Source organism: Conger conger, chromosome 11 (assembly GCF_963514075.1).
Source record: "Conger conger chromosome 11, fConCon1.1, whole genome shotgun sequence".
In the NCBI taxonomy this organism is placed as follows: domain Eukaryota; kingdom Metazoa; phylum Chordata; class Actinopteri; order Anguilliformes; family Congridae; genus Conger; species Conger conger.
Window position 1 is genome coordinate 12,698,822 of NC_083770.1, and position 20,459 is coordinate 12,719,280.

The 20,459-nt window shown below is 46.5% G+C and overlaps 1 protein-coding gene across 1 annotated transcript in view; it reads left to right on the forward strand.

Annotated features, from left to right (window-relative positions):
- Window positions 1-18,965, forward strand: part of plcxd3 (phosphatidylinositol-specific phospholipase C, X domain containing 3) — a 28,129-nt gene extending 9,164 nt beyond the window's left edge. Inside the window, exons 2-3 of the mRNA XM_061261737.1 lie at window positions 12,300-13,008; window positions 18,797-18,965. Of these exons, the coding sequence (XP_061117721.1) occupies window positions 12,300-13,008; window positions 18,797-18,953 (866 nt within the window). The 3' untranslated portion in view covers window positions 18,954-18,965. The remainder of the gene's footprint in view (window positions 1-12,299; window positions 13,009-18,796) is intronic.
- The last annotated feature ends 1,494 nt before the right edge of the window (window positions 18,966-20,459 follow it).

Genomic DNA, 20,459 nt, shown 5'->3' on the forward strand with positions numbered 1-20,459 from the left:
TGCTGTCTGTCAGCGGTTTCATAATAGGCTTGCACCTTCCAGAAGGCTTCTGAAGACTTGTGATATGTCATCACTTGGAGTGCGATGAGACAGATCCTCCTTTTGAATTTCTCCTTTTCACAGCGCAGATACTGGACGTGCTACTGTAAAACTGTCTCCCGGTCTATCACAGTGATTTACCTCCTTCTGACTACAGAGAGGAAAAAGGCAAGGAATAAATGGGAGGAGAGAGAAAGGGAGGGAGGGGCTTTTTCTTCCCGCACGGTCTTTGATGAACCCTGCTGATATCCTCACAATGGGCTGGGAGCCACCTACCCATAATGCATTATGTGTTGGTAAAGCTTGATTTTCAACATCTCAGATTGCACAGTGAGTTCGTCAGTTAAGACTCTGGCTTTCTGCTGTTACTGTTGGCCAACATGGCAGGCGTTCTATCCAACTTGCACATTTCACTGTGTCATTTGCAAGATTTAATTCTCTTATCTTAACGGTTTTACTGCAGAATAAATATGTCTTCCCCTAAAGCACGGTGGACCAGTGAAGTCTTCCAGTAGTTTCAGTTAGTTTCACAGTCAGTGTGTGAAGGAGTAAAAACTTAAGAAGTGTTCAGGCGATTGAGAGAAACCGCGATGGTGCCAAAGCAAAAGAAGAAGAAGAAAAAAGCCCTGTAATGTTTTGTGGTGTCTGTGTGATATCGCTATCCTCAACTGTGGACAAAGATCCAAATTGCACGATGCTGTTGCTGCAGAAACGTTATTTTGGCTCTCACTGTCTCCCGCTTTGTTCCAGACTGCAGATTTACTTTTGATTTATGATGCAACTGGGTCAGCGCTGCTGTAGAATGCAATCATACCGCTAAATTAAAACAAATCGCGGCTTGTGGATTTAGGTGCTCGTGGGAAATGCGGTGAACGACGGGGAAACGATTTTGCCGAAAGCAGATGTTTCTAGAAGGTTAATAGCTCTGCTTACAATTAAAAGTGCCGACCTGTCAATGTGGGTCACAGAGAGCTCAGCCTCTCAAAAAAGTGCACTCAAAGTCATCTCTGAAGAGACAGAATTAAGGAAGAGAAGAAAGCGAAGATTTGATAAGCATTATCCATTTGTCGAAGAAAGATATACTGTTGTGCTGTAATGTTATACTCAAGCTGGTGTCTGTAGAACTACTCTACCCTGGTCCTGGAGGGCCACAGTGCCTGTAGGGCTACTCTACCCTGGTCCAGGAGGGCCACAGTGTCTGTAGGGCTACTCTACCCTGGTCCTGGAGGGCCACAGTGCCTGTAGGGCTACTCTACCCTGGTCCTGGAGGGCCACAGTGCCTGTAGGGCTACTCTACCCTGGTCCTGGAGGGCCACAGTGTCTGTAGGGCTACTCTACCCTGGTTCTGGAGGACCACAGTGTCTGTCGGACTACTCTACCCTGGTCCTGGAGGGCCACAGTGCCTGTAGGGCTACTCTACCCTGGTCCTGGAGGGCCACAGTGCCTGCAGGGTAGTCTACCCTGGTCCTGGAGGGCCACAGTGTCTGTAGGGCTACTCTACCCTGGTCCTGGAGGGCCACAGTGCCTGTAGGGCTACTCTACCCTGGTCCTGGAGGGCCACAGTGTCTGTAGGGCTACTCTACCCTGGTCCTGGAGGGCCACAGTGTCTGTAGGACTACTCTACCCTGGTCCTGGAGGGCCACAGTGTCTGTAGGGCTACTCTACCCTGGTCCTGGAGGGCCACTGTGCCTGTAGGGCTACAGTGTTTGCTGGGCTACAAAAGTCGAGATTGGGACAGGGCTGGGACAGGGCTGGGACAGGGCTTCCAGTGTGTTGAAGTCATCAGCTAATGCCTAACTGAGCTGTCTGCATGATGGAGGACTGCTGACCCTGTGCATTACATTATCACTGGGCATTATCACATCCTTATCATCATACATTATCACAGTGCATTATCACATCCTTATCATCATACATTATCACAGTGCATTATCACTGGGCATTATCACATCCTTATCATCATACATTATCACAGTGCATTATCACATCCTTATCATCATACATTATCACAGTGCATTATCACACCCTTATCATCATACATTATCACAGTGCATTATCACTGGGCATTATCACATCCTTATCATCATACATTATCACAGTGCATTATCACATCCTTATCAGCATACATTATCACTGTGCATTATCACAGTGCATTACCACTGTGCATTATAACAGCCTTATCACTGTGAATTATCACATCCTTATCACCGTGCATTATCACTGAGTTATCATTGTGCATTACCACTGTGCATTATCATTAACGGAGAGTGCACCTGGGGCCTGGCTTTAGACTATACTTCCCTCTCCAGGAAATCAATACTTTGACGGCACAGGCATCTCATTGGCTGTGCTGGCTGTCACTCACCATGGTCTCCCAATTGTAACTGGACACAGAGCATTCTAGAACAAGGACGAGTTTCTCCACAGCCAATGGGATGGGCCTGGGCTCTGGGTGTGACCCGTCTGTGGGTGGCACACTGAAACCAGATTCTCCCCGAGGGTCTTCATTTCGGGGCGTAAAGCAATTACCTGTGTCAGCTGGTCTCAGATTATATCAAGATGAGCTGGCAATATGTCACAGTGAGAAATAAAACACTATAAATAGGACACTCTTAGCCTTATGAAGACTTACAATCTGCAGGAAGGTATTGGACAAGTAAAATTATGAATAAAGCTACCTGACAATGTTTTGACATTCAACAAGAGGAGGGATTGCGAATGATGTCATACAGTGATCGAACATAATGATCTGTGAAACATTATATTTAAAAAATCTATCTGTCTTCCTGTCAAGCCATCTATCCATTTGGCACCCAAGTGTCTGTGTGTGTGTGTGTCTGTGTGTGTGGAGGGGTTCTGTCAATACACAAGATTAATGGGGAAATTTAGGAGAAGACAACGGAAAATGTATCAGTTTGAAGGTGAGAGAGCGATAGTGAGAGAGAGAGAGAGAGAGAGGGGGGGGTTCTTTCCTATTTCTGGTCTTTTTTAGGCTGAAAAAGGATTTGTTTCTAAGCCATAAAATGCTTTTGCTATGTCTGATACTAAGGCTCTTTGAACCTGTGAAACACTGAGAGGAAGTGAGATGAAAGATGGAGAGGGGGAGATGGAGAGAAAGATAGAGGGAACGGGAGAGAAAGAGAGCGAGAGAGGGGGGATTTGGAGGGTTTATCTCACCCGCTCCTGTCTTTAAAATGCTTTGGCAGTGCCGGCTAGCTCATGCGGTGGCACTGCCCTCAGAATCCGTTTCTTAAGAGAAGGAGAAGAAGGGAAAGACAGAAGGGAAGCGGAGAAAGGAGGCTGAGTGATGGGGAGAAAGAGAAATTGATAGAGAAGGCTGTGGTACACAAAGAGAGAGTCAGTAAGAGAGGCTTTTTTTTCCAGTAGAATAACGATTTCTCTCGGTGGCATTGCTTGGCCTGCTGAGATGTGACTGGCAGAAAGATGTCCATCCTCTTGTTTCTTAAGATGGCCAGTCCTGTGGTGTCCTTCATGGGGGCGTGAAGTCGCTCTTCTGCTCCCGCAGTTCATGGCATGGGGCAGTGTGTGTCTGTGTGTGTATGTCTGTGTGCATCTACAGACATGTGTGTGTGTGTGTGTGTGTGTCTGTGTGCATCTACAGATATGTGTGTGTGTGTGTGTGTGTGTGTGTCTGTGTGCAACTACAGATATGTGTGTGTGTGTGTGTGTATGTGTGCATCTACAGATGTGTGTGTGTGTGTATGTGTGCATCTACAGATGTGTGTGTGTATGTCTGTGTGTATGTGTGCATCTACAGATGTGTGTGTGTGTGTCTGTGTGTATGACTGTGTGCATCTACAGATGTGTGTGTGTGTGTGTATGTCTGCGTGTGTTTATATTTGCCTCTGTGAGTGTATATGTGTGTATCTGCATGTGTTTATGTTTGCCTGTGTGTGTGTGTCTGCGTGTGTTTATGTTTGCCTGTGTGTGTGTGTGTGTGTCTGCGTGTGTTTATGTTTGCCTCTGTGAGTGTGTATGTGTGTGTCTGCGTGTGTTTATGTTTGCCTCTGTGAGTGTGTATGTGTGTGTCTGCGTGTGTTTATGTTTGCCTCTGTGAGTGTGTATGTGTGTGTCTGCGTGTGTTTATGTTTGCCTCTGTGAGTGTGTATGTGTGTCTGCATGTGTTTATGTTTGCCTGTGTGTGTGTGTCTGTGTGTGTTTATGTTTGCCTCTGTGAGTGTGTATGTGCGTATGCATCAGGCCGCCTACTGCCTGCCCGGTCATGTGATCGGTGAACCGCACACACAACATCATCTCCTCACACGCTTTTCAATCAGAGAGCTGCTGAACTGAGGCGGCGTGTCGCACGCTCGTGCAGAAAAGCCACTGAACATGTGCGCTACGCTGTGCCCTACATGCCTGGCTGTGTTCTGTCGGCTCGCCAAAGTGGCTTTTTCCACATCCATTCAGGGGTGAGCATGGAGCGCACATGTTCATGGTTATTTAGCTGTCAACAGGAGAAATGAATTAAAAGATCATCTGCTGTCAGATTGCGGCACGCATCATATTGAAACGCTCCAGTTACAACACGTGAGAGACCGAAAATTTAAAGAGAGATTTGAATGTAGGAATATGGAGTTGAGGAAGGCGGGAGCCAAAGGTTCTGTGTTCACTCGTCGTACGTGTGGAGAGGTGCCATTGGTCCATCGTCTAATTGGGCGGGGCTGTGTGGGCGGAGCTGTGAGGGCATGCCCTGTCTCAATGGGCTATGCCCTGTCTCAATGGGCTATGCCCTGTCTCAATGCGCTATGCCCTGTCTCAATGGGCTATGCCCTGTCTCAATGCGCTATGCCCTGTCTCAATGCGCTATGCCCTGTCTCAATGGGCTATGCCCTGTCTCAATGCGCTATGCCCTGTCTCAATGGGCTATGCCCTGTCTCAATGCGCTATGCCCTGTCTCAATGGGCTATGCCCTGTCTCAATGGGCTATGCCCTGTCTCAATGCGCTATGCCCTGTCTCAATGGGCTATGCCCTGTCTCAATGCGCTATGCCCTGTATCAATGTCTTTAGTGAAATTTTGAAAGATAAATGTGGTAACCGTTGTATAAAAGCATTATGGAACTCGAACCTGTGGTAATATTGTGGATATTGGCACAGCTAGCGGGGTGGTTAGGCACAATGGAACGAGAACCACGATATACCACGGGTTCTCGTTCCATAACGCTTAAATATAAAACATACACTCAGTGACCAAGTGTCACAATGGGGGGGATTTAAGTGTCTTTAAGCGTGGAATAATTGCTTTGTTCCAGACAGGTTGGTTTGAGTATCTCAGAAACTGCTGATGTCCTGGTATTTTCGTGGACAACAGACTCTAGAGTTTGCAGAGAATGGTGTGAAAAACCAAAAACATCCAGTGAGCAGCAGTTCTGTGGGCAAAAATGCCTTGTTAATGAGAGACGTCAGAGGAGAAGGGCCAGACTCGTCAAAGCTGACAGGCTAGCAACAGTAACGCAAATAACCACACATTACAACAGTGGTATGCAGAAGAGCATCTCTGAACACATCATATGTCAAACCTTTAAGTGGATAGGCTACAGCAGCAGAAGACCAAATAAGTCTAAAAAATAAGTCTAATAAAATAGGTAATTGAATGTATGCATATATAATGTTCATTTTTGTGGTGGTGTTGTGTAACAGCTGAGCATATTGTGTGTTTGGAAAGCTGGTTCTGGAGGGGTAAATAAATAATTCAAATAATTTGTACATTTGTAATTCTGCAGTAGTCTGAAGTGAAATCTGAGTGATGAGGGACAGCTGGAGTCTACCTCGAACTACTGAAGATGACTCTTACTGAGCATGCTCAGTGGGAGAGAGCTAGACCCAACCAGGGAGACTGTCTGACCTCACAATACACTGACCAATCACAGACTCTCTCTCTCTCTCTCTCTCTCTCTCTCTCTCTCTCTGTTAAACCAGAAATCGTGGAAGGTTTCCAAATCTACATAAAATAAACTAATAATAATAATAAAAATAATGATGCAATTTATCAAAAAACTACATATTCTCAAGATCCTCACCATCAACCTAAATATTATTGTCTCCGAAAAACTGTTTTAATTGTGTTCAGGCACCTGCAAAATTGTACAATTATCTGTAATTTCTTCCCTCTCTCAGAAATTACATTTTTTTCCACATGGATTCTTTCATTACCCAGTCACCCCCGCAGATGGAGAGAGAATAATTGTATTATTGTGTCGCTGCCAAAGACACATCCCCAGTAATTTCGAAACGGGGGAAGCAGGATAAATTGTTTGTTTGTTTTTGAGTCTGGCGTCACAATGCTCAGGTCTGTTGTGAGTACTGATGGGTGTTTGCGGAGTCAGAAGCACAACTGCTTTGTAAAATATTTGGTTTACCATTCTATTTCCTATTCGCTTTTTCCATTGCGCGTGTGTGTATGTGTGTGTACGTGTGCGTGTGCGCAGGCGTGTGTGCACACATTAGCCTGTGTGTGTTGTGTGTGCGTGTGTGTGTTGTGGATTGATTTTGGTTCTTGTCCAGGTGCAAACATCAGCAGTAGTTGAAGGGCAGTTTGTACAATGGGGTTGTTCCAGACTTCTATGTTCCAGTATTCTATACACTGGTATTTAACTCTTCGGCAAGCTGCTGTTGTCATTGAGAAAGAGAAAGAAAGAGAGAGACGGAGGGGGGGGGGGCTTTCTTTTTTTGTCTTTAAGGCTGAAAAGGGAAGGGGAAGGTTTGTATTTATTCAATAAACTAGAATAAGAGAGACTTATAGGATTTAAATCTGTCTTCGAAATGTGAGTATATTGGGTTCAGAGGCAGTTTTCCATTATCTGCTGAATTACCAGCAGAGGGGACAGACAGGAGTAATTCATTTCCAGGTATTTCGCCCATAAAACTCGACACAAATCAGCTGCGGTTGGAGCGGGTAAGATTTACTCAGTGAGGGAAACCAGCATTTACAGACGTGACATACGGCATGCTGCAACATATTATGAACATGTGAACTCATAAAGAAACATTTATTGCATTTTCCATAATGCAGTTTATTTGGAAAAATATGTGCATTTTATTCAAAGGAACATCAGTGATTTGTACACCTTGTATGGGTCTATGTGCATGCAACTGTATGTGTGAGTCTGTGTACAATATGTGCATGTAATTGTGTATATACTGTATGTCTTTTTATGCATTCATGCCTGTGGCTTTCTACACACGTGGGTTTGTGTGTGTTTGTGCATGTGTTAGCATATGTGCGTGGGTGTGTTTGTGTAATTAAGTGTATGCATTATTTTTTGTGGTCACGCATGTGTTGGCACACGTGTGGGCGTGTGTGTGCGTGTGGCTTTGGGGTGAGTGTGCTTGTCAGTGTATTGGTAAATGGATGGCATTTATATAGCACCTTCATCCAAAGCGCTGTACAATCCATCAACGGCGATTGACTGCCATGCAAGGTACCGACCAGCTCATCAGGAGCATTTGGGGGTTAGGTGTCTTGCTCAGGGACACTTCGACACACCCAGGGTGGGATCAAACCTGCAACCCTCCGACTGCCAGATGACTGCTCTTACCGCCTGAGCCAATGAGACGACTGCTCTTACCGCCTGACCCAATGAGACGACTGCTCTTACCGCCTGAGCCAATGAGACGACTGCTCTTACCGCCTGAGCCAATGAGACGACTGCTCTTACCGCCTGAGCCAATGTCGCCGTATTCTGGCACAGCCAGTGTTCCAGGGCTTCAATCGGGCTGTGTCTGGGCTGCTGGCCCTGTGCCTTTCCCTCATCGATGTGCCTTTCCCTCATCGATGTGCCTTTCCCTCATCGATGTGCCTTTCCCTCATCGATGTGCCTTTCCCTCATCGATGTGCCTTTGACCTTGCAGTCTCCCCTTTGAGATGGGAACTCGACCCACGGTCTGCACGGAGGCGGCGTCTGAAAGTCACACCAGGGCAGGACCGGCTGAGGGAGGACGTACAAAATGGCCCCCAATCAGCAATGGGGATCTTCTCTCTCCATGCTCCTGAAAACGGGAGCGTTCAGTAGAGCGACAGTATTCAATCTGCTACAGATTTTACGGTCTGGGAGTCTAGAAAATGTGTTTACTCAAATTTTCTTCTTTTTTTGGCACAACCTTGTACTTCAAGAACTTCATGCTGCGGTTTGGTGTCGCTGTTCAATTTTTGCCGAAATTAAAAGTGGAAAATTGGCTTAAGTCAGCCAAGTGGAAATTCATTTGATACTTATCAGTTATTCAAACCTGGAGTTGTGAGGGCCCGGTTTTCCTCTAAATAAAATGTTTAAAAATATTTTAAGTGTCTCAGTGAACCTATGCAGCCCTCTCATCTAAGTTCAGAATGTGTGGTTGTTCACTGCGTGGGCGGGTTTCTGATTGTCTATGCATATTTTTATACGCAGCAAAGTTCAGTGCAAATAGAGATTAAACTGAGACTGTGTACACTCTGCGGGGGTTAACGGTGCTCTTAGAGGTCATTTAGCTGTTTATGTGTATATATAGAAAACGTTCATAATGCAAGTTAATGTTTCAACTGTTGTGCTACAAAATAGTTCATAACAGTATTTCCTTGTTGGCTCATGACACTTATGGGTGCAATAAAGTGTATAATTCAGTAAGTTATAAAAGTATAAAACCAAACCCATCCCAATTCAGCACAGTCTCTGAACACCTTTGCTCAAGACATCCATTTACACCCCTTAGGTCTGGGGCAGCTGTAGATACTTGGTGATTTATGTTATCCAGGCATGACTACCCTGCTGAAAAAAACAGCTAGGTTTGAAACAGCTGGTAGCTGGTTGACCGGTTCAGACCAGCTCCATACTCAACATGGTTTGACCGGCTCAAGCTATGATTTGAAACAGCTGGTAGCTGGTCGTTTACACCCGAATAACAACTTCCCCTGTGTTGCTGCCTGGGTCCCCTGTGTAGCCCTGAGTGCTAGTTCAGGGATGCTGTATGGATTGGAGGGGTGGGGGGTCAGCATCTACTAACCCACTGTGCCAAAGACACTTGGCCAAGGTCACAGAGTGAGGTGGGTCTTGCGTAGGAGCTCAGTGTCTTGAGTGAGCGCGTCTGTGCTTCCTGCTGAAGCTTATGTCACCCCCCTCCCGCCAGAGCACTTTTTCCCCTGGCTGCGGGCCGCCGGCTTGGCAAGCTGTGCGCGCGTTTCTGGCACGCCGCGTTCCTCTGTCCTGCAGATGGCCGGGTCACTGTCGAAAGCGCGTGACCAATCTGTTACGCTGCGTACTGCCCGGTGTGGTGTCCAGTGAAGCTAGGCCCGAAATTATCGTTCTTTTCATCCCATGCGAGTGGAGGGAGCTTGCGCTATCCTGAGCCCTATAATATGTGGAGCTAGTGTCACACGTTTGTTTTATCCAATTGAAAGGTTTTGGTCTCGACAGCAAGACACTTTGTTTAATTTAAACACGGTTGTTTATAATTAGTCACAAGCATCATAAAGTGACTCCGTATATCTTCAGTTTTATGAGGTCTCGCTCCCCCATCATGCTTTGCCAGCTATTTCCTAAATGTCTCCACAGGGAGCGTCCCACAATTAAACTACAGCCATGGAAAAAAGGAGGGAGCATCTCTAAAGTCACGGCTGAATACGCTATGTAGTGCCGCAGTACTCGTGACTGGGTGTTTTAACTGCATCGCTCACACGTATAATTACACAAAAAAAACACAATAATCTACGTTCTTCGGGAATTCGTTCCAAATGAAACACACCCCCCCTCCTAAAAGATAAGCAATTATGCAAATGATCTAGTTACTTCAGTGAAGCCCTGCAATTACGGCGAAAACAGTGACTTGATAACAATTTATTCGAGTTTTGTCGTGCCTGTCGGCAGTGCGCTAATGTATGCTAATTGACACAGACTGTAGGAAACACTAAAAACCACGCTGAACAATGTACACTTCCAAGATGGACGTCAAAATGAAACTTTGAAAAGATGTTCAAAAAAAGCATGGCAAATTGTGTATTTAAAAGTCATCAGCATCAGTATCGACAAGTGCTATTTTACTCTGTGGTCTGACAGAGGGACAGTATGGTGAGGCAGTGGGTACCACTGTGGCCACACAGCAAGAAGGGTTTGAATCCTGGACTGGGCCTTTCTGTGTGGAGTTTGCATGTTCTCCCCGTGTCCGTCTGGGTTTCCTCCGGGTACTCTTACAGCCTTACAGTTTCCTCTTACAGTCCAAAGACATGCAGGTTAGGTTAGGTCAAGGCTGGATTGATGATATTCTTCCAGTTTGGATCTCAAAAGGAAACTTTGAAAAGATGTAGAAAAATCACGGCAAATGCCCCCCGATGTAAATCTTGACTGAGGTAAAAACAGCTATTCTGGGTTTTACTAGGTGCGGTTATCCAGTTAACTCCGTAATCCTACTTTGTGGGACAGGGCCCAGGTATCAGTATCGACAAGTAAGGTGGTGCCCCAAAGTTGTGTTAGATGATCATGTTCAGTTTGCTATCAGTCTCAAGAAAACTGGTCAGGACCCTGAAACGGCCCAACAGGTGGGAGACAGGAGAGACCAGGCTAAAGTGATAAAAGTACAAAAGTTGACCGGTTTTGCATTCACAGGCCGGTCTCACAAGCAGCAGATGGCCGCGGATGAGAGACAGGGCTCTGTTTGAAATGTTAATGTTTGTGAACGGCAGACCCAGCTAAAGGCTTAGGATGCAGATGAGAGGCGTGTGCGTTTTAAATGGGCGGCACGCGGTCTGCAACAGGGGCTAGACACAGCGTCTGCTGAGGTCGCCAGCCCTCGTATTAGAGAGCCGCAGAGCATGTGGGTCCCCAGCTCTGGTACTGGAGAGCCACAGGGTCTGCTGGGGTCCCCAACCCTGGTCTTAGAGAGCCGCAAGGCCTGCTGGGGTCCCCAGCTCTGGTACTGGAGAGCCACAGGGTCTGCTGGGGTCCCCAACCCTGGTCTTAGAGAGCCGCAAGGCCTGCTGGGGTCCCCAGCTCTGGTCTTGTGTGCATTGTGTGTGTGCGCATATGTCTGGGGGTGTGTGTATCTATGTGTGGGTCTGTGTATATCTATGTCAGACCGGGCGGCCTGTAGCGTAGTGGTTAAGGTAAATGACTGGGACACACAGGGTCGGTGGTTCTAATCCCGGTGTAGCCACAATAAGATCTGCACAGCCGTTGGGCCCTTGAGCAAGGGGAAAATTGTCTCCTGCTTAGTCTAATCAACTGTACGTCGCTCTGGATAAGAGCGTCTGCCAAATGCCAATAATGTCATGTAATGTAATGTAATCTATGTGTGTGTGTGTTGTGGCGAGCCGCTGGTTGAGAGAGAGTAAAATTGGTGCAAAACAATGACTTTATTAGTTTTACACGTGCCTTCAGGGCACTGTCCAGCTATTCAATTCAGCTAGGTGGTTTTCTTGTCCAAAAAATCAAACTCAAGAAGGAAAAATCCAAACTCTCAAAAAGAAAAAAAAACGGAAAAAAATCATCGGGCAAAAAATTAGGGACGCAGGAATTCGGTTCGTCCTTCCTCCGTCTGTGGGATTAGGGCGATTCCTGCGGCATTCCGGTCGCCTAGTCGTCCACCTGGGAGGCTCGGTTCTGGGTGCAGAGAGGGAGAGATTAGTGGGGTTAGGGGGGTGGTGATTTCCTCACGTGCGTCCTCGCTGTTGGAGGTTTCGTTCGCGGAGGTTCGTTTCGTGCCACTGGGCTTTCTTGTGGTACGTCCAGGCTCTTTCTGCTTCTCTTGCGGCTGGTTTAGCTCGGGGTTCAATCTTAGAGTTCACTCACTCAGGCTCCCGGTAACCCTCCTCCGTCATGAGCCCCGCTTGGCGTTTGTTCTCTCCTTTTAAATGCTGCCGCTCCCTTCCGCGAACTCGGCGCAGCTGTGCCTGTTTAATTAGAGGAGGTTATTAGTTTCCCGTCCCATTCCGCACGCGTCTCGCCTCGGGGCCGCTGGCCTTGGTGCTGCTACTCCTCCCGGCCTCTCTCCAAGGTGCCGCTCTTAGACATGTCAGGGGAAAATATTCACCGTTAATTATTTTCCCCAGCGCTTGGCGCCGGCGCACTGGCTGTTCGACCCCAGTGGTGTACCGATCGCAGGTCGGGCCACCACAGTGTGTGTGTGTGTGTGTGTGTGTGTGTGTATCTATGTGTGTGTCTGGGTATGTGTGCCATTGTGCCATGTAATATGTGTACAGTATGTTCGTGGTGCTGGTCCTGTTGTGCACACACACGTTGTGGAGCTGCTCTGTAACACGGCTCGTCTCCCGCAGGCTCCCACGACTCCTTCAGCTTCTACATCGACGAGGCATCGCCCGTGGGCCCCGAGCAGCCCGAGACGGTGCAGAACTTCGTCTCTGTCTTCGGCACCGTGGCCAAGAAGCTGATGCGGAAGTGGCTGGCCACCCAGACCATGAACTTCACCACCCAGCTGGAGGCCGGCGTCCGCTTCTTCGACCTGCGCATCTCCACCAAGCCCCGCGACCCCGATAACGAGCTCTACTTCGCCCACGGCCTCTTCAGCGCCAAGGTGCGGGAGGGCCTGGAGCAGATCAGCGCCTTCCTGGCCAGCCACGCCCGAGAGGCCGTCTTCCTGGACTTCAACCACTTCTACGGCGTCCAGAACCTGCACCACGAGAAGCTGGTGCGCATGCTCCGCGAGGTGTTCGGCGACCGGCTCTGCCCGGCCCTGTTCGCCCAGGAGGTCACGCTCAAGTACCTGTGGGAGAAGGAGTACCAGGTGCTGGTGTTCTACCACAACCCCGTGGCCCTGGAGGTGCCCTTCCTCTGGCCTGGCCAGATGATGCCGGCCCCCTGGGCCAACACCACCGACCCGGAGAAGCTGGTGCAGTTCCTCCAGGCCTCGGTGGCCGACCGCCGACGCAAGGGCACCTTCTACGTGTCCCAGGTGGTGCTCACACCCAAGGCCAGCACCGTCATGAAGGGCGTGGCGAGCGGGCTGAGGGAGACCATCACAGAACGGTAAGGGGGGAGGGGGGAGGGGAAGGGGGAGACCATCACAGCAGGGTAAGGGCAGGGCGGGAGAGGGTCTAGTGTATATTTAAGGCGCGGATGCGTTTCGGCATCTGTCAGGGTTCAGAACCCCCCAATGAAAGAAAACCAGTTCCCCACTTGATCTCAGACAGTAGGGCTGGCGGGGTTTTATCACTACCTCGCCAGAGTTTGTCACCTTTCTACAGTTTCATTTTTAACACAGACCAAAATGGAACAGCGCGTCAAAAAGGCTATTATTATTAGTCGTATTATTATTATTATTACACAAGGCGCTTTGCTATTATTGTAACAGAAGGGTTCTTTAGAATAAAAATGCAAAAATGATTCACCGCTTGTCTTCAAAAGCCCGGGCTGCCCTGCGAACAATAGCGCGCGACAACTGAGCGTTCGTGCCCCCTTTGTTTCGTTTGGAAACGGAAGGGTCATGCAAATACGGCGGCACAATGCTCGCTCAGCCTCGCGCTGACCTGGCACCACCCCTCCGTTAATCGTGCAGATGCGCGAGCATTTGTTCGTGATGAAAGACCCCCTCCCCCCTTTCTCTGTGACTGCGTAACAGGTGGGGCCGAAAAATTTACGATTCAGTTTAGTTTCGATTTCACGCATAGCATTTTATATCCTTCGAAATCCAGCAAAGATAACCACCTCCCTATATGTATAGACGCCCTTTTTAAGAAGCAGCGGCGTTTGGAAGGTCGACGCGGTTCCGACGTGCACTTTGCGCTCTTATTGTGAAATGTAAACGGGGGCAGTAGCCAGGGGCAACGAGGGACGACATTTAGAGTCGAACCGCGAGACCCCGCTGAAATTAGTGTGGATTCCGAGTAGCCGGCTGTTACAAAGGCCACCGGGAAGTTCACTGGAGGGGGGTGAACTGAACCGTATTATGTTTAGAAGCTTTTAAAGTAGGCTAACGTGTGCCGCACAGCTCATGGTGATCTCCTGCCCTCAGTGACGCCCTATAAAACAGCAGGTCGGCCAGCGGGTTCAGCCCAGCCGACCACGGACGATGCGCACCTACTTCCTCACAGGCGGTTTTTCTTGAATGCATTCTTTTCAAATATAGGGTGCCCTTCATAATGTTTGGGAAAAAGACCCATTATGTCTTGATTTGCCTCATTATGTCACACAGTTAACATGTGGCCAAAGTGCACATTCTCTGATTTCATTAAAGGGTATTTAATACATTTTGATTTTTCACCATGTGGAACATACAGCGGTGTTTATACGTAGTCCCCCCATTTTAGGGCACCATAAAGTTTGGGACACATCGCTCCGCATGTTATGTACGATCCAGGGAACCCAGATGCAGACCACAGGATAATCCAAAAGAGTAGTTTTAATGTCAGTAGTCACAAACCAAGAGATCCAAAACACAGCCAAAAACGAAAAGCAAAAGAATAGTCGAAAAAACAAGCGAGAGGTCAAAATCCTGAAAATCACAGGGCGAAGGTACAGCAGGGCAAAAGCAAAGTCGAAGTCAAGGCAAAGGGGTGTCTTTCAAGAATCTCTATAACAAGGCTTACAAACAATCGGCACTTATCAAGATCAACGTTCTGACAACGAAGCATACTGAGACTGAGGTTTAAATACAAGAGGGAAGGTGACAATCTAGGCGGGGCAGAGGAAAAGGTGGGCTAAACAAATGGACAACAGGTGGGGAAACACAATAGGGTAATAACATAATAACGGGAGGGAGACGAAAACGCGGACTGGATGCACGAAACAAAACATGCAAAACATACGGCTCCGGATTAGGGAGTAGACATTTGCATAGTTAGAAGACGTAGTGATAGTTAGAGACAGGTGCGAACACTTCGCTGAAATTAAACGAGTAATCAGGGATAGCATAGGGAGTCGGAGTTATAGAACAGTGCAGAAATACTAAGAGATAGCGTTAGTGAGTTAGTTTCGTGAATATTTCTAAACTACCCAATAAAAGTGATTGTTAGTTAGTTAGTTAGTTAGACAGACAGTAAGTGTATTAATCGGATTAGTACTGTACAAAACCTAGATTAGTAGTAGTTAGTAAGAATCGTGCTTTACAACATTTAACTATCAAGAAAAAGCAGGAAGTAAGAATCGCGAGTTTTAGAAAAAATGTTGAACCCCGAAAAACTACCGTAACCACCCGAATAGTGGGACACGCAGACAGGGGAGTGACTAGACTGATAAACATTCAGACGTAGACATAACAGGGGAGGACAATAGAGAACTGTAATGGGAAAACATAAACCAGGTACTATGGGAAATGAATAATAAACAAGAATAAACATGAAAACATACAGAACAAATACAGAAACATTACACCACAGGTGGTTGTATTTGCTCAGGTGTGTTTAATTGCCTCCTTAATGCCGGTATGAGAGCTCTCAGAGAGCTCTCAGCACTTCTCATCTTTTGATCACCTTCGGAAACTATTATTACTGTTTATCAACATGAGGACCATATACAAGACACTTTGCTATTATTGTAACAGAAGGGTTGTGCCTATGAAAGTCAAAGAAGCCATTATGAGACTGAGAAACAAGAATAAAATGGTTAGAGACATCGGCCAAACCTTAGGCTTACCAAAATCAACCATATGGAACATAATTAAGAAGAAAGTGAGCACGGGCGAGCGTACTAATCACAAAGGGACTGTCAGGCTTGGCAGTTGATGACAGAATAATTCTCTCCATAATAAAGAAAAATCCCCAAACACCTGTCCAAGAGATCAGAAACACTCTTCAGGAGTCAGGTGTGGATTTGTCAATGACCACTGTCCGCAAAAGACTTCATGAACAGAAATAAAGAGGCTAGACTGCAAGATGCATTGTGTCGCATTGTGTCGGTTTTATAGATATAATCCGCTGTCAGATTAATCTTTGTGGTATTCCTAGCCCTTGAAACTGTACTTCCCTCTAGGCTCTTTCAGCACACTTGCCCCTAGTTATGGGTATGCACTTTGTTGTACGTCTGGATATAGCCAAATGCTTACAATGTGATGTAAAAGATGCAAATCACTGGTTAGCCGCAAAAACGGGATGGCCAGGTTACATTTGGCCAAGAAGTACTTAAAAGAGCAACCACAGTTCTGGGAAAAGGACAGATGAGATGAAGATTAATTTATATCAGTGATAGAAAGAGCAATGTATGGAGGAGAGAAGGAACTTGCCAAGATCCAAAGCATACCACCTCGTCTGTGAAACACGGTGGTGGGGGTGTTATGGCCTGGGCATGTAAGGCTCACATGTATGGGCTAATTACCTTCATGGATGATATAACTGCTGATGGCAGTAGCAAAATGAATTATGCAGTGTGTAGACACATCCTATCTGCTCAAGTTCAAGTGAATTCCTCAAAACCCATCGGCCGGCGGTTCTACATTCTACAGCAAGACAATGAGTGGCCAAGTCACTCTATCTGAACCCAATTGAGCATGCCTTTCATATGCTGAAGAGAAAACTTAAGGGGACTAGCCCGCAAAATGAGCATTAGCTAAAGATGGCTGCAATACAGGCCTGGCAGACCGTCACTAGAGAAGACACCCAACAACTGGTGATGCCCATTAATCACAGACTTCAAGCAGTCAATGCATGCAAATGATATGCAACAAAATACTAAACATGACTACTTTCATTTACACAACATTGCTGTGTCCCAAACATTATGGTGCCCTGACATGGGGGGACTATGAATAAACACTGCTGTAATGTTTTCCTTGTGAAACCAAAATGCATAAAAATGCCCTTTATTCAAAAATCTGACTTTAACCACATGTGTTTTATTTTATTACAAATCTCAAATTGTGGAGTACAGAGGCAAATTACTGAGCTAGCTAGTTGGCTAATCTGTCGCTATTAGTTCTCTAGTTCTAAAAGCCGCTGCTTTCCAGTCATCAACAAGGGAAGGAAAGTGCGTTTGGGTGCCGCGTGGCGGCCTTTTCGTTCCACTCACATTCTAAATTCCCCAGTCAACATGCTCAGGTCTTCGTAACCTCCCCAATTGGCGTTTAAAAAACCCAGTCAATAGTTACATTAACTTTAATCGTAAAGGTGTTTATTATCATACATTTCCTCCATTACCCATGAAAATTGGTCGTGAGTGATATGTGAAAATAATAGTTTCGACTATAACCGAAATCAATGCACTGGAATAGGCGCGGGCATCTGTGAGGGAGACTAGGAGGAGAAATTGCGGTGACTCACCGGCGATATAGCCCGACTTCCAGGGATTTGGCGGTCAGTAGGCTAACTGCGGGGAAGCGCAGCGTGGAAACACGGCGTATTTCAAAGAGACGCCGCTTCATTATTCCAGGTCGTATTCAAAGCGCCAGCTTCCCGGAGTCATCGACGGCAATGGCGAGGAGCACAACCGTCTCTCTGAGTCACAAGGTCCCAGTCGCTCCTCTCCATGATCGCGAATAATATTCCCCGCTCTCGTCAGAGGAGTGCGGCACGGAGGGCAACAGTGAAGGGTTAATTGCACGCAATTAATGCGCCAAGAGCACTTTGCGCCACTTTCTGGATGAAGAAGAAGAAAAAGTTGACAGCTAGACCATTCCACAGTATTATTATTGTTTTAATTTTTTTTTATTATTTAAATTTAAATTAAATTTTTTTCTTTTTGTTAAAGTAGACTACTTCCGAGTTCAGCCCATTTATTCTTTCCAGAAAGTCGTTGCTTTCATTTCAGTCTGCATATTTAAAAATGGCCTCCACTGTGTTAAAGTAAAACAGTTCTGAGAGGATAAACACAAGTGACCTAATTTTCAAGAGCATTAAAATGAATCTTGTTTTCCACCCAGCGTTTTTTAAACAGGATTTTTTAAAGACAGTTATTATTGTGATCTATACTGAAACGCTAATTACTAGTAGCCTAATCCCGTTACTGCCAGCTGAACAACAATATTCTAAATGAGTATGGAGGAAGCAGTGATCCTTAAACGCACCTGTCAAAAGTCTATGCAATAATTACTGTTGCATTTTCAATGGATCTTATCTGCCCTTGATATGTGTCTGTAGCCTTCTCTCAAATCGTACTCTACGTTGTCAGGTGATATGTAATTGGGCACAGTGTGTTGCTCAGTGAGAGAGGGCAGTCTGTGACTAGTGCTTTACCTCTAGTGTACTTGCATGACTTTGCATAGTCATATTGGCTGGCGTTTTGATAATGATCTTATGAATGTGTTAAAAATAGATCCACTGTAACACGGTCACCTTGCTCTTTCACACGTTGAGAGAGAGAGAGAGCAAGATCACTTTTACAGTGCATCAGATTTTTACTCAACGTCTTGTGGCTTGGTTTGTTTGCTAGCTCCTGTAAATAGACCCGAGCTATGTTGGCACAAATTGTCTCTTGACAATTATCAAAAAAAAAAAAAAAAACAAGAATAAATGATAGTACAAGGGAAATAGACGATGATCTTCCCTCCATGAGGGGTGACAATAGCTCAGGAGGTGAGAGTGGTTGTCTGGCAGTCAGAAGGTTGCCAGAAGTCTAGTGTCGAAGTGTCCCTGAGCAAGACACCTAACCCCGAACTGCTCCCGCTCCTGACCGTTAGTGTGTGTGTGGGAATGGGTGAAGGAGAGCCATTAAGTGTTTGGATAAAAGCGCTATAAAATGCGGTCTATTTACCATTTATGAATGTGCATTACCACCCCCTGGCCCTGCTCCTGCACCCCTTGGTCATGGACTAAGACCACAAGCCGCCATTTTGAGAGGTTCTGTGAGGTGCAGGTGGGGGAGCTGACGGTGCGTGTCCCGTTTTCAGGGCTCTCCCGCTGATGATGCACTGGATTCGGGCCCAGCGGCCCGGGGAGAGCGGCGTGAACATCATCACGGCGGACTTCGTGGAGCTGGGCGACTTCATCAGCGCCGTCATCGCCCTCAACTACCTCTTCGACGACGAAGAGGCGAACGCCACCTGATTGGGTGCCGGACTGGACGGGCGGGGAGATGGGATGGGCACGATGGGGGGGTGGGGTGGGGGGGTGGTGGCGGTGGACGGGGGGGGGTTAACAACTTGGGGATCGCCACTCCCTGTCGCTGCACCAGATGGTGTTTTCATTTCATGAAGAGCCGCCATGTTCTTCTTGATCTTTTTAGGGCTAAAAGTACAGTCAGGAGAAAATAAGGAAGGAAGGGGAAGGGGGCGGGGAAGAATTATTCCTTTTCTTTCGTTTTCTGGGCTGAATTTATAAAGGAATTAGTTTCAGTCTTCGGTTGTTGTTTTCGTTGGGCTTCTGGTGGGGGTGGGGGTGGGGGGTGGTGGGGGGGCGAAGGTGATCGATGTGACCGTGCTTTGCTTCTCGTCAGCCAGCCGCGTCTGTAGAGCTGTTTTCTCCTCCTGCGCTTCTCCCGTCCTGTCTTCAGGTTTTTGGGATTAATCAAACCCCCCCCCCTCCCCCCCCAGGTCCAGTGTGTTTCCGTGGAAACCGGTCAGTGTGTGATAAACGTACTGTAACGGTCACCCCGCAGTACTGCGTCTAACTGTAACCCTCAAAGTGTTCGTTCCGTATATTAAAGACAAAAAAAAAACCCCCACTAAATCTAAAAAACGATGTAAAATACGTCTAACTGTAGAAATCCGAGTGTATTTGTGTATTATTTTTATATGTGTGGTGCAGTTGGGAATGAGATAAGAGTGAGTGTTTTACGTACATTTTTTAAAATAAAAGTCACCAATGTGCAGCCTCTTTCCTGCCATTCCAACAGTAGCATTCTCAAGCTTTGAAAGTGAAAGCGTCCCTACATGAGAGCTCTGTGCGGCTTCTGAGTAGAGAGGGAGACACACACCCCCTTGTGTGTCCTCAAATTTCAGTCCTCCGGTCGGCTCCTGGTAGTCATCCACATGACCTTGACGAATGCAGACAATAGCTCTCCTCCGAGGAACTTCAGTTAGCCGGTCTTCATCTCCTTATGCAAGAAAATGTGACGTGCTCGTTTATCTTAAATTATCTCTGACAAATGTAAATAAGAAGTTTAATCATACGTGTGGCAATTCTTGCAATTATAAATATCTGATTTCACTCTAATAAGTGTGATATCCTGAATGGCGTTTGAATCTTTTTCTTTTTTTTTTGGTATTTTTTCCCAATCACAGTGTAAAAAACTGATATTTTTAGATTTTAGGAGCCAAGTGTGAATATTTGCCCAAAATACGTGATTGTGCACTTACAGTTCATTCAAATAAAAACATACCTAAGAATTATTAGTCTCACATAATCTTAAGGAGATGAATGCTTATTATATGTGAGATATTTTGTTGCGAAACAGTGGTTCTGGAAACTTCTCTGCGTCTAAATATCAGGAAAGCATGAAGACACACCATCATGGCCCATAAGTATTTTCTGTAATTACTGTAAAGTTAACAAATGTTGTCTTGAAAACAACACTGTCAACAATACTCAAACACACACTGCATCTTTTGGTCT